Source organism: Pyrgilauda ruficollis, unplaced genomic scaffold (assembly GCF_017590135.1).
Source record: "Pyrgilauda ruficollis isolate IOZ18807 unplaced genomic scaffold, ASM1759013v1 scaffold14, whole genome shotgun sequence".
In the NCBI taxonomy this organism is placed as follows: domain Eukaryota; kingdom Metazoa; phylum Chordata; class Aves; order Passeriformes; family Passeridae; genus Pyrgilauda; species Pyrgilauda ruficollis.
Genome location: NW_024512543.1, coordinates 8,304,009 through 8,318,161, shown reverse-complemented (window position 1 = coordinate 8,318,161; position 14,153 = coordinate 8,304,009). Strand labels below are relative to the sequence as shown.

Genomic DNA, 14,153 nt, shown 5'->3' with positions numbered 1-14,153 from the left:
AGGTCATTGACAGCTGAGGAACTCCTAAGAGGAGCTCAGATGACTTCAGTCGGGATCTTAACCAGCCAAGAGCTTGGTCACTGTCAGCCTATATCATTTTGCTGTCAATCCCACAGCTTCTGTGTGGTCCAGTGCCTGTTCTTCAAGTCACCATGTTGCCTGCACAGAGGAGGATGCAATGTCTCATGAGTCACTTTCCTGTTGCCTCCCAGTAAGGAGCACGGCCCACAGAACTGCACTGTCAACACTTCCCACACACTGCTTACATGGCGAGAAGGTGCAGCAGAAACATCTCTGCACCTAGAAAAGCTGTTGAATTACCCTTTCTTGCCATGCATTCCATGAAAAAGCTGACAGAAACCTTCTCACATGTGCACTGGGAGCAGGGAAGTTATTATTAGCTCATGGAGAGGCTGCTCAGGGCTGCAGGAGCCCTGCTTGCTCAGGCATTCTGACACAGCACGGGAACACAGCTACCACTGCACACCAAGAGCACCCAAGACTTATGCCCAGAGAACAAAAGCAAAGACACAGCTTCTGGGCAGGGACTTCTGGTATCTGCCTGGAGGAGGGAGGTGAAGGCAGTGCCTGCAGGCACAGGCATGTCTAGGTGACACAAAGCTGGGGCAGAAACACCAGCGGTCACCGTGAGCCCGGCTGCTGGAGCCGCGCAGTGCAGGGCTCTGCACTGACAGTGCCGTGCGTCACAGGCAGCTCAGGTGAATCAGCCCGCTCCTATACGTGCCTGCAGTCAGCTTCCCCCAAACACACCCCCTTACACACAGGGCAGCCACAGGGAATTCACCCCAATTTATGCTAATGCCTGACTCACCCTGTTGATCAGCTTCTCTCTCTGCAGCAGTCTTGGCCAGGCAGTCAAGTGCCTGAAGCCCGGACACTGGTGTTCCTCGCACCTACCCTCTGTAACCACCACAGCCTATGACTTGACATGTTCTCAGAAGCCCTCTGTTTCCATCTCAGTGCAGGACAGCACAAACTGTCTGCTACGTGGCCCCAGTGTTCCATATGGGACAGAAAGAAAACCTTCCCTCCCCAAAAAGAGCACAGTAAGACACACATATTTCTGGGGTTTTTGTAAAGCCAAACCAGATTTCAAAGACCCTGTGACCAGAGCCCCTGCCTGTCTGGTAACAGGACCACAAAAATCATGCCTTCTCTTCAAGACATTATTCATCTTATTTCACTAGAAAAATTCTGCTTCCACATGGGCTACAGCTGCACTTTCTGACCTCTCGTTCCAGTAGGCTTGGAAGCATCATATCTGCTAAAAACTCAACTGAAAGAGGTTTAATGTTGAAATAAATTCACCTTCATAATCAGCAATAGTTTTAAAGTATTCGAGGGTCATGATATCCCCATGATGGAAATGATTACACCAAGCTTTCAAATGCTTCTACAGCAAAATGCCACAAAGGTTATGAAGCATGGAATGCACCAGGACAACCCAGGACCCCAGGACTGGCCACAACCAACACGCAGGACAGCTCTGTCCAGGCAGATGCTTTTCATGTTTTGATCTTGCATGTGATTGGGCATAGGAGGACAATGCCCATCCTTGGCCATACAGAAAATCCAACAGCTACTGATTACTTTTGAGCATTCTCAGCTGTCCAGCCATGCAAGTTTTTGCTGTTCTCACAAGCAAGAAGGTGGCAGGCACTTGACTTCAGAGAGCGGCATGACTGGTTACAGGCAGGAGTCTACCCAGCTTTGCAGAGATGCTCCAGAACTGACTGCTGGCCCACAGGATGGGAAGGATGGTGGGGACTGGCTTCTGGGCAGCACATGTTACTTATGCATTTGTGCTCCAGGCTGAATGAGAAGTGTTTCTGTGGAACCTGCATGTCTTCACACAAGTTCTCATGCTTGTAATCCTGGCACTCATTTTTGTCTTCTGGAGCAGAGACAGCACGAGCTGATACACAGATGCTCTCTCTGAATTAAAGAGCTGGCAGACCTTGCTTATCGTATTTGCCAGGGCACCACAAGGAAGACAGGCAACATTTAGCAGGTGTGTGAGTCATGTCTTGGCTTATTAAGTAGCTTTTTTCCATAGCATCTTGTTCTAAATAAATAGCATTGGGCTTTAAGGAAGGTGGTGATCATTGGCATGTTCTGCTCCTCCTCTTAGGGAAGAGCACCTGTAATTAGGAAGGACAGGTCTTTGGATCTGCTGGGCTAATCACAAGAAGATTCAGAAAAGGAAACTGCAGACCTAGGTTACCAAATTAAAGTACAAAGAAAGCAGGATTTTATTTTGAGACAGTTGAGAACTAAGTGCCCAAAAACCTAAGTGGACATGACTTAGGAAATCACAAAAGGAACAGAGCTACTGTTGAGACAAAATCTGTCCTGTCAATGACACAAAACCAAACATGCTAGATCACATACAACACATCTACACCTGTTTTTCAAACCACAAACAGTTTTCAATGTATGTGCCAGAGACACTAAAACAGAAAGACAAATATTTTCAGCAGGACTGCAAATTTCCTTCAGACAGAAATGCAGCCTTTACATCAGAACACAAAATTCTGCCCAGCATGGCCACATTTAAAGCACAATCTTTCAGTACTTGTCACTAACAATAATCAGCTTTCTATGAGCCACAGTCTCAGGACTGTTTGGGGTTTTTGGTCACAGCAATGAGACTTTTAGTCATTCTAGAAATAAACAAATCCCATTTACTGATACAATAGCAAAAACATCTGTCTTCCTCTGCATTAAGCATCACATTAGGTAGGTCGTTTGCTTGCAACTCAAAAGTTTAAAAGAGTGAAATACAAAATAAGCGAGTCATATGGACACATTAAAAACTGTAAAGGAGAAGGCAGGCAGTGAAGGAGGAAGTTCTTTTTGAGATAGCTACTTATCACTCTTTCTCCACACTGATTCATAAGTCCCACACATTGAGTGGCTGGGTTATTGCTTTGATTGTAAAGTCAACACATACCTTCCCTGGAGCAATCAAGAGTCAAAAGCACTGTTCCTACTCTCCTTTTTGCCTTGATAAGGACTTGTATGAGTGGGTAGCAGGTGGGTTTATCTTCCTCTCTCAGATGAAGACTATTAGTGACTATTCCAGGTGCAAATCCAGCCCTCCGGCCATTACAAAGAGGGGCAGGGTTGCTGGGGATCTGGCTCTCTCCTTACAGTGGGGTATGTCAGCATTACCAGATGCCTGGTAGAGGGAGGACTTTGTTCCTCTTTGTGCTGCTTAGTCTTGTTGCAGACTTTGCTCTTACTCTGTCTTTATAGGCCTCTCTCTCATCTCTTTAGCTCTGTGTTTTATGGGCTTTCTTCCCAAGGAGAAATCTCTTTTGCCTTTATTATGCTTGGCAGCTTGCAGCTTCCTCTCTTTGAAAAGCACGCTGGCTACTTGTGGTTCTTTCTTAAAGCTTGGTGGTGGACTTTACAGCTCAGTTCTCTGCTGCTAAGCAGAACATGAATTTCAACATCCTTCTACCCTTCAAAATTCCAGATGATACTGTAATGTTACTTTATCTGGGGCTTCTCAGTAGTCGAGGGATGAGGTGATGTTTCAGGATTTGCATTTGTTCTGCAGCTATTGTTTGTCATTAATATATCAGTCAGATATTTCAGAACTCTCAGTTTGTGCCTGTTTAGGGCTTTGGGGTCATACTCTAGCTAGCTGTGTTGTAGAAAATGAATCCATAGCAGAAGAGAAGCAATGTTTGTTATGAAGACACTGCGACAATCTGGGTAAGAACAGCTGCAAGCGTGTCAGGACAGAACCTCATCACTGCAAACTGATGAAGCCTCTCTGACACTACAAATCTGGGGAAATTCTGGTGCTTGGCTATACTCCAGCTACTTCCTGTGACAGTCCTGAAATGAAAACTTTCTGCTCATCAGACAAGAGCACTGGATGGAAAGGCAGCAGGTAATAGAGGTAATGACATCACATAATCTCTCTTGCACTTAAATCTACATAAAGAACTTATTTTACTGTTATTGGCCCTTCATATAGAGGAGTGGGGGGGTGCAGACTTAAAAACTTGCTGCCCTGCAGGTTAGGTTATTCTTAATCTTCAAGCTAAGCCACTTATGTCCAGTTAATGCTCATATCCCTTTGTGTGAATTTGGTTTCAATAACAGGGCTTTAGTTTGCTCAATTATAGGAACAAATATAGGAACCACTTGCTATTTTCCAGTTGTGTTACCTGCTCCATTTATATATTTACATTCTTTACTAATAAACTTTTGGGTTGTGTCTCTTTTTTCCACCTCCCTTTACACAAGCACCAGGACTTCTAAGAACAGTGCTTTTCCTTCAGATGTGGTAATTTTTTAAAAGGACTCACAGCAATCACCATCCTGTCTTTTATTGGTTTGCATCTAAGGTATCTGTTGTTGGCCAAAGTCATATTCCTGCCAGTAATCTCATATTTATCTTAATCCTCTCTTTATTTGACTAGAAAGCTTCTTACTGGGTTTTAAACATTTTGCAAATGTGCAAATTGGCCCAAACTTCTGCAGTTCTTAGTTCATTACATAGATAAGTGCCAAAGCAGAAGTTTCTCTGTTGCATTATTCCTTTCCCATCCTGTATGAATTCCCTATCATTTCTTAAACTGTTATTGAAATCAGCTGGTTACTTCCCAAAACAGTTATCCTTCCCTACTTAGGATGCAAATCATAGATTTGCTTTCTACCTTGAATTAAAATTTCTGTTGCTTTTCCATATTTCTGTCTTTGGACTCTTCAATCTAGCTGCTTGTATCAACCAGGTTGAGGTTGATCCTCAGACCTGTTTAAAATTTTACCTGTAAACCCATTTTTCTTCTTTTTATACTGGAACTGAAACTAAATCACTTCCTGCAGTGAAACTAAATGAAATTACATCAGCCCAGATAAGATTTTTACAGCCAGGGCTGAGGTTCCCAACCCTGGCCTTGTGAGCACATGCCTGCTCCATCCCTGTCTCACCCTAAAGGTGCCAATGTGGACATCCATGACTCCTCAAAATGTCCCTCTAGTGCTTGGGCAGCAGAGTGAGGAGGCCATGGGGAGCAAGGAGCAGGGGGTCATACTATACCAAAAGATGAGACAATCGAGTTCATGACTCACAGCATGGCACTCAGATGAGCTCCTAGGTTTGGGATGCTGTGGGCTCAAGCAAAAGGAGTTTCCACAAGTCTGTACTCTGATTTTAAATTCAGTGTCTAATTTGTTCACCCCTCAAGCTAAGCTACTAGGGAGTGTTTGAGCTTCTTTCCTACCCTGAAAGGAGGAAAGACAAAATTCCCAAAGCTGCTACAACTCTACACAGTTTCTTCAGTCTCTGCTCACTATATCTACCTTTGCCCAGTAAAGAAACAAATCTGAAATTGTAGTTCTGATTCTTTATAGAGAATTTTTTGTAATGTACTAGTGCTGGGAGGAACTTTGTCAGCAACATGGAATATGAGAGAGGGACAGGATGACCAGAAAAATCAAGTCCAGCTTCTGCCAGGGGAGTCAAAACTGCCCACCAGCTTGAAGTGAGAACAGGGTGAGGAGACTCAGCAAAATCCACTGTGCAGCACATCACTCTGGTGTGCAACTCAAAAGCCAAAATTACTGTGCTGCGTTTTCTTAAGGGACCCCTCAGCCAACTACCAAGCCACTGGTAGGGTATTGATGGCATGTTAAAATGCTTATTAGATATACTGATTTATTTTTTCCCCACATATAACTAATTCAAATACAAATCAAGTCTGTAATGTCTCCATCAAGTTTGTGATTCTCATCTGTGAACTGGGGACACTGCAAAATCTCCCAAGACAACTGACAACAGTCAGAGCTGTAGCAGTCATGGGGCAAACAGACTAAATGTCAAGTAGCTCAGCACCAGTTCAACTTCTGTCCTGCAGAAGAATCGCTCAAACTACCACCTTGTCCTAGACTTGTTTTTCAGTCTGATGTCCTTACAGTACTTTTTCCTCTGGATTTTACAGTTGTTCTCTGCAACATACTGGTGTGTCCTTTCCCTTTTTTTAGTCCTCTGTGCTCAAGACTGTATTTAACCCCACAAGTTAATGCATTTAACAATGGAAGTGTGTTCCCTTTGGATGCAGCAAACAAATTCAAATACACCTATTTCCTACTGTTGTATACACTTTTCCTGATCCCCAAGTTTTAATACAGAAGCTTTGACAACGTGGCTTCTGCATTTCCATGTTTGAAACAAGGCTGACTACATGTTTCTATGGTAAGTGTTCACATCTGGAGGGGATTTGTGAATGCCATAAGAATTGGATTCCTCAAACAGAAGTGAGTAAGACCCCTGGTGATGCACGTGGATGTGGCTTTGTGAATATCAGGTGAATAGCACTGATTTACATTTCTTTATATAGTCTGTGGCATTGTTTGAATTTAATCTCCAGTTCCAGAAACTTTCATCTTTACTGAAGCCTTCAGAAAAAGAGGACAATTAGTTTTTATATTCTTCTGTCTGCTCATTGTAGAAAGGAAAGCAGTGCCAAGGTTTTGGAAGACATGTGGTATCTGGAAATGATCTGGCAATCCTCCTCTCCCCAGCTGATATTTTCTGAACATACCAACTTTTGGTAAGACCCAGTATGTGCCCTCAGTTTATTGAGTAAATAAGAGTCTGACACACAAGCCACTGCTATGTGTCATGCCAGCCCTGTTGTTGGTTCCTCTGGCTCTAAGGTGATTCACCAGAATCCTGAAAAACAGGCAGCCCTGGCACTGCTGGTCACCCCACACCAACACGGGAATGCTTGCTCTGGGGAAGAACAGCACATACTGCTAAAGGGAAACTAGCTTCTCCTTTTCCTGAAACATGGAAAAACTTGTTTCAGGAGTAACAAATAAAGCTATGATTGCCTTTTTCTCTTTCCCAAAAGTTCCAGGGCAAAGCAAACATTCTTACTGCTGTTGTGTTTTTTTTTTTTTTTTCAATTATCATTTTATTAACAGAGTATGACCATTATATTCCATTTCTTTTTCCCTTAGGCACTTTTAAACTGTTGAAATGCTATGGCTTTTTTCCATCTCCTTTTGTTGTACTACAAAATCTACGTCATATTCCCTAGCAGTTAACTCCACTGCTGTTCCACATCCTCTCTCACATCTGTGTGAACATTCCTGTGTCTCAGTTTGGCAGGCTGCTCCCCTGCCCTTTTGAACACAAGCTCCAACCATCTCCTTTATACCCACCTGCTTCGCTTACATAGCTGCACCTACACTGCCTGCAAGACACCTTTTCTGCTCAGGCATTTGCCCTTAGTGATCCTCATGACCTTAGTTTATTTAACCTAAGTACAGTGATGGTGGAGTCAAGGTAAGAAATGAATGAAAGAAATCTTGAAACAACAACAAAAAATTCTTAAGCTCTTGCTGTATATGCTACAACTTCAGTTACAGTCTTCCCTCAGGCTGTGCTCCTAATGATGGAGCAATATCCCAATTTACACAAGAAAATCAGGGACTTCAAAAGGAGTTTCTAACCTCATACCCCATTGATCTGGTTGTACAGCACTGCAGGGAGCAGAGACTTGTAGTATTTAGCTGGTGTGCGATCTGAAGCTGATACCCTGAGGCTTTTGCTGTATACGCTGACTCTCCATTGCAAATCTGGCTTAGCCATGCACCAGAGCCTTTAAGCAAAGGCAGATGCACAAATGAGACAGCTCTGCAAAGGAAAGCAGCAATTTTTCTCCCTCACCAGCAAGCATGCAGTCACTTCCCAGTGATATAAATTTGAATTTCTTGGTCCAATTTTCCTTAGCTTATTACCAGCAGATAAGATACCTAGAGCTTTGTCACACATGCATTTCTCAGTCACAGTGCATTCTCAGATCACAGAATCACAGAAGATGCTGACTTGGAAGGGACCCATCAGGATCATCGAGTCCAACTCCTGGCCCTGACCCCAAGAATCACACCCTGTGCCTGAGAGTGTTATTCAAACACTTCTTGAAACCAGACAGGCTTGGTGCTGTGACCACTTCCTTGGGAAGCCTGTTTCAGTGCTCAGCCACTTTTGGATGAAAAACTTTTTCCTGATATCAAACTGAAATCTCTCCTGACTCAGCTTCATGATTTTCCCTCAAGTCCAGTCCCTGGACACGAGAGTGAAGAGACTGGCACTTGCCCCTTTGCTTCTCCTCATGAGGATGTTGAAGACCACAGTGAGGTCTCCTCTCAGTCTCCTCCAGACTGAACAAACCAATAAATTGGATAAAATTCACATCCAGGGGAAAACTGAAGAAAGAGTTCAGATTTTTTTTTTTAACCGGTGTTATTAAGACCAGAACCTAGCAAGACCTTCTCCACCTTATCTTCTGATTTGTCTCTTTTTGTGCTCTTAATAATGAAGATGCACTTAAAGACAAGGTGCTTTTGTTAATTACATATTGGGGATTTGCTCAAATTTCCTTGATTTTAGCAGGAAACAAAAAAATAAAGAACTAAATATGAAAAATATACACTTGTTCTACATATACAATGGAACACAGAAGACTGGTTTAACTCCCAGAGGGCACTGGTTTCATTCGATTGAAAGGCCATATCATTTTAGCATTGACAAACTCCTGCTAAGGCAGGAGGCTTGTATATTAGGGGACAGGAACCACAAGACTGAAAAAATATGAGACTAGAGATTCATTTCTTGTTTTGCAAAGTGGAGCTTTGATACAGACAGCTGACAAGAACAGTTTCTGGAGCATTTTCTGGTCTGACTAAGGACCGTGAATAGAGCAGCTGTACAGACAGGTGACGGATTCACCTTCTGCCTATGGAAAGGGACCATCAGAAAAGGATTAAGAGGTTGCAAGCCTGTGCCAGCATGGGTGTGTGGTGTGCAGGGCTGGGAGCATGCCATGCCAACCCCATACCTTTGAGCCTGAGTAAGACAGCGAAGGTGACTGGGAAAAGCGCAAGTGGAGAGGAAAATGAAGGAGCTTTGGGCTCCGTAACAAGGCTGACCTTGTGAAGGGTCATCCACAGTGACAAGTCAGAGAGTCAGTCGTGCAGGGCAGGACAAAAGGACGTGCTGTGTGAGGCACAGAGCAGCAGGGCAGATGTGAGAGCCATGCAGACTCTTGTCACCCGTGGTGAACACACCACAGTACAGGGAGCACCCACCATGGACATCACTTCCTGCGACGTGGCACAGAAAGGTGGGTGCCAATTGGATGGGGAGCATCAGGAAACTAAATAAAAGACTGTAAATAGGTTGTTTAGATTGATTAAGTGCAAAGGACAACAATAATGAGAACCACTTTGGTGATTTTGCTTTTTATTCTTTCTCCTCCTCTCTCACCAAAATGAATTACTTTGTAATGTAAAAGTCCATCTCTTTAGTTGTCACAACCTGCCTAGAGCTGGCTGACAGCTGGGTGTCCATCCCATACACAGACAGCCCTTGCACCCCTCCACGTAACAATGTTATGTATTACAAGCTGACACTCCAGCGTGGATATAGTTTTAGGGAACATGCAGTCAAGTAGCTGGATTCAGCACCACGTTCTCGCACTAGTGTGGATGTTATTATTCTGTTTTGCCGATGTTCCTTACACCTTGGCCCTGTGGACGTCAGGTGCTGCCGCGCCACCCAGCTAAACATTAACCGCCTGGTTTTCCAGTGCAGAACCTCAGGTTCTGGGATAAAGCCAAAGCCGGGAGCGTGGGGCAGGCTCCAGAGGAGGGCCGGCCCGCTCACTCCAGCCCAGCTTCTCCCTTCTGGGCACGGATCGCTCTGCCCCTGCGGCCTCTGCCTTCTGGCAGCGGCCGATCCCCTGGCATGCCCAGGCGGGAGCCTCGCACGCAGCGCTGCCGGACCGGCCGACCCCGGCCGGGCGCCCCGCCTGACGCAACCCGCGGCCCGCTTTGCCCCACGCGCGGCGCCGCGAAACCTCCCGCCCTCGTTGCATCACCCGGGCGGGCGGGGCGGGGCGGGCGGCCCGGGCCGCCTTTAAAGCGCCGGGCGGCCGAGCCGCCGCACCGCCCGCAGCCGCAGCCCGACATGAAGCGCGACCCGCAGCAGCCCGAGGAGAGCTCGGAGCCGCCGCCACGCCCGCTCCTCTCCTCCTCCTCCTCCTCCTCACCTTCGGGGCAGGCGGAGGGCGCGGAGCTGGCGGCGCCGGTGTGGATCTTCGGGTACGGCTCGCTGGTGTGGAGGCCGGGCTTCGAGTTCACGTCGCGCAAGGTGGGCTTCATCCGCGGGTACAGCCGCCGCTTCTGGCAGGGGGACACCTTCCACCGCGGCAGCGAGAAGACGGTAAGGGGGACGGGGCGGCGGCGGGGGGCGCGGGGCGCCGGTGTCGGCTCGGCTCGGTTCTGACGGCGCTGCCTTTTCTGTGCCCACAGCCCGGCCGGGTGGTGACGCTGCTGGAGGACTGCGGGGTGAGTAGCGGGGCTGGCCTGGCCTGGCCTGGCCTGCGCCGGGTGCCCGCGTCGCCACCTGCACAGGTGTGACCTGCATTGAGCCCCGCCGGGATCGTGGGGGGTTGTGCCGTGTGTCACCCTTCTCTGGGCTCTTGTCCCTCGTGCCGGGACCCCCCGGAGTGAGGCAGCCGTGATTTGGAACAGCGGGCGGCTGGACAGGCCAGTGCAGTTAGAGCATCCCGTAACCAGCCTGCTCTTTGACTTTTAGGCGTGCACATGGGGTGTAGCCTATGAAGTCCGTGGGGAACAAATTGCTGCATCGCTCGAGTATCTCAACATGCGAGAAGCTGTCCTGGGAGGCTATGACACCAAGCTGGTGAAGTTCCACCCTCAGGAGAAAGATGCAGAGGAACCCATCCTGGCTCTTGTTTACATTGCAACACCCCAGAACCCTTCCTACCTTGGCCCAGCATCTGAAGAAGACATTGCAGCTCAAATCATTGTCTCAAGTGGTTGTGCTGGTCATAACATAGAGTACTTGCTAAGACTGGCAGACTTTATGCGCTACTTCTGTCCTCAAGCAGAGGATAAACATCTCTTCTCCATCGAAGAGGCTCTTATTTCCATCCTTCCGTGTCTATACTACACAGAGGAGTCTCTAGAAGAAACTGCAAGTGTCCCTCAGAAGTCTAAGGGTTGAAATAGGAGATTTTTTTTTGCAGGGTTCAGTAGAAGGGACATAAGGGAGAAGAAAGCAGTGGGGACAATCTTAACTCTGACAAAATATGCTGGACTGAGTGAATAAAGGGAGAACTAGCAAGTTGTTGGGGAGGGAGAAGTGGAGAGTAAAATGCTTGCTATAGGACTTGCAGTTAGTACTTGTTACACTCCTTATCTGTAGCATCACAATACCCATCACTGCTTTCCAGCTGAGGAGCTGGGATCTTCACAGGAACTCTGCTCTGTAAGACTTGCTTCTGGGAGTCAAACCTGAGGCACTCATTTTCTATAGAGAAAGAGGCTCATCTATTCTGTGCACTTTCTCTTTTTTTCTTATCTTTTTTTTTTTTTTCCTTTGAAGACTAGTTGAGCAGGACTTGACTGGGTTTAAGCAGTATATATGTAATTCTACCTCAGATTGGCAAAAAGCTGTGTGTGTGGTGGTGGAGACTTTGGCAGATTCTGCCAAATAAAACCTTTATTTTTTCCCCTGCCTTGTCCCACCTCCAATACAATGACCTGACACTAAATTTTAGAATGTTTGTGCAATATAAAGTGAACAGGCCTCTTTATGCTCTTGTGGATCCTACTTCCTTATGTTGTGAAGGATCACAGTAATGCACTTCTTTTCTAAAATGTCATACTGTATTTATTATGTGATACATTTCCTCTTAGGAGGGGTATCTAAACTACTCACATGCCACAGTGGTATGCAGCCCACACTCAACCTTGTATTTGTGCCTTCTAGTTTTAAATCCATTTTCTGAGGAGCTAAGCCTGCTTTAATGACAAGCTTTTTTCCAAGCTTCACTGTCCTTGTGCTGCTCCAGACATAACTGACTCTGTAAGAAAAGGTCCTGCCTGTGTGGGAAGCCTGTGCTGCCTGCAGGAAAGCAGGCAGAATGCAGGAGAGTTTTAACTAGCCCTGAACTGGATAAACTTCAGGATGATGTGGGTTTCTCTAGAAGCATTTGAGGGTTCTAGTTCCATACAGGGGAGCCTGTCTGGCACCTTCCATTTGACTGCAGAGCACCACAAGTGAGCATACTTGCAAGCCTGTGAGCTGCTGAAAAGCCTGCCTTGGTCATGTTAAGCAGAGGCACTGCTGCGAGCTCAGACTTTTCAGCTTCACATATTAACAGCATGAAAACCCACAGTATTTTGTGAGAAAACTGCTGCTACTGCAACTGCAGCAAAATAGCTCTTGGGAGCTGACCCCTGGGACTGCTGGCTCCTCCCAAATGCCATGTGATTTTTAAATTATAAAAAAGGCTAGGGACTGTTTGTATTACTGTGGCTTGTATGCATATGAAGTGGTACGGTGCTGTGCCCAGTAATAAAACAAACTGACAAAGTCAGTCTCATGTAGTTTGGTGTTAGTCTTTTTCATTATGGACTTAGAGTTCAAAATAAAAAGTCTTGTGTTTTTATTTTTGGGGTGGGTTTTTTTTTGTTTGTTTTTTTCGGTTGGTTGGGTTTTTTGGTTTTTGTTTTTTTTGGTGTGTGGCTCTTTTTGTTGGTTTTTTGGTGTGTTTTTGTTTGTTTTTTGTGGCTTTTTTAATGGTGATTTTTTTTTTTAACAAAGCCTTAACTGCTAATGCTGCTGAAGTTCCTATGGATTTTTTTGTTGTTGTTGTTTTGGTTTTTTAAATCATCTTGCTGAGCAGCATGCCTCTGCCAAATCTAGTGGAAGAACCCAACTGACTCTTTCCCTTCGAGAAAAGGGGATTCAGTGACTTTCTCTTTCCAGCTCTTGTTGATTGTGGAGTGCTGGTACTGACAACAGACACAAGCCAGCCCTCCCAGCTCTGCAGGGCAGGCACAGAAATGTAATTCTTCCTTGGCAGGTGAAAGGATTTTCATTCTGAGTATAATTTGGCACTGCTGTTTCCAAGAAGTAATAGTGGATGGAGCAGAAACTGCAGCTGCAGCCAGATCTGCTGCCTACAGTAAGGGAGGGAGTCAGTTATTTTTTCCTGCCCTGTGCCCCACGTGGTGTGTACAGGGGTAATGTGCACATTCCTGCTCCTCTAGTTACCAGCTCCCTCAGCACCAGCAGATCACTGTACCTACCAGAATAACCTGCCTCAAGACTTGAGTGATGGAGTGAAAACTAACTGAAACAACTGAATGTACCACTAATTAAAGGCAGGGACAACAGACTAGAGAAAAATATGCTTCCACTGTCCTGTGGAGGCTCTCACTTCAGCTGAGCAGCTGCACCCCAGGGGCTGGGGTATCCTCCAGCTGGAAAATCAAAGGGTTAAAGATTGAACTTACCTGCAGAGAAACACCCCCTCACTAGTACAAGACTGGGGTCAGATTCCAGAATAACTCCAGAGAAAACAAAACCATCTTCACAGGCACAAAGATGCCACTGACAGGAATTAATATCAGCTGTGCACTGAGCAACCTCCATTGCCATTGCACAGGGAGAGCCCCTTGCCTTGTCCTGCCTAGCCTGGGTTGGCCACAGGATCTTTCACATCTGGTAAAAACAAGCAGTGAATGTTTGTGAACAATGCAGCTACACTAAGAATGTTCCTTCGGTGGCTGTTTGTTCTTCCCTGAAAAATGTCACTGTTTTAAGCACAGGTACATTACTCCACTGAACTACCATTTTCTTCCCAAGGAATTCTTTGTAGTGGACTTCCAAAAAAAAGAACCCCATTTTCTCATCGGAAGCAGTGAATATGGCAGCTTGCTGCTGTCACCCTGTCACTGCATCTTCAGGTCAGTAAGACACTGAGGTAATTACTTAACTTCTTTCTCCCAAGGCTTTTACTGTGTCCTGTGAGTCTGGGAACTGGTCATATTTTGGTCAGTTGATTAATTTAAAGGCTGACATCCCAGATTTGAACTTGGGCCATGTGAGTGAGGAGAGATGGCACCCTGCAACATCTGCTACCTGCCCAGATTTTGTACTGCTACACAAAGGTGGGGGTTCCTTGCCTCTGATGAACCAAGTGGGAGGAATACAACTGCTGCCTGGAGGCAGTCTCACAACCATGGCACTTGGGAGTGCCAGGTCAATGGTGACACACAAAGACAGT

The 14,153-nt window shown here is 46.0% G+C and overlaps 1 protein-coding gene across 1 annotated transcript; it reads left to right on the top strand.

Moving 5' to 3' along the window:
* Positions 1 to 9,781: 9,781 nt before the first annotated feature.
* CHAC1 (ChaC glutathione specific gamma-glutamylcyclotransferase 1) lies at positions 9,782 to 12,468 on the top strand. Its single transcript, XM_041460071.1, has 3 exons — positions 9,782 to 10,273; positions 10,363 to 10,398; positions 10,649 to 12,468. The coding sequence occupies exons 1-3, from the start codon at positions 9,797 to 9,799 to the stop codon at positions 11,078 to 11,080; spliced, it is 945 nt and encodes a 314-aa protein (XP_041316005.1). The 5' UTR covers positions 9,782 to 9,796; the 3' UTR covers positions 11,081 to 12,468.
* Positions 12,469 to 14,153: the final 1,685 nt, after the last annotated feature.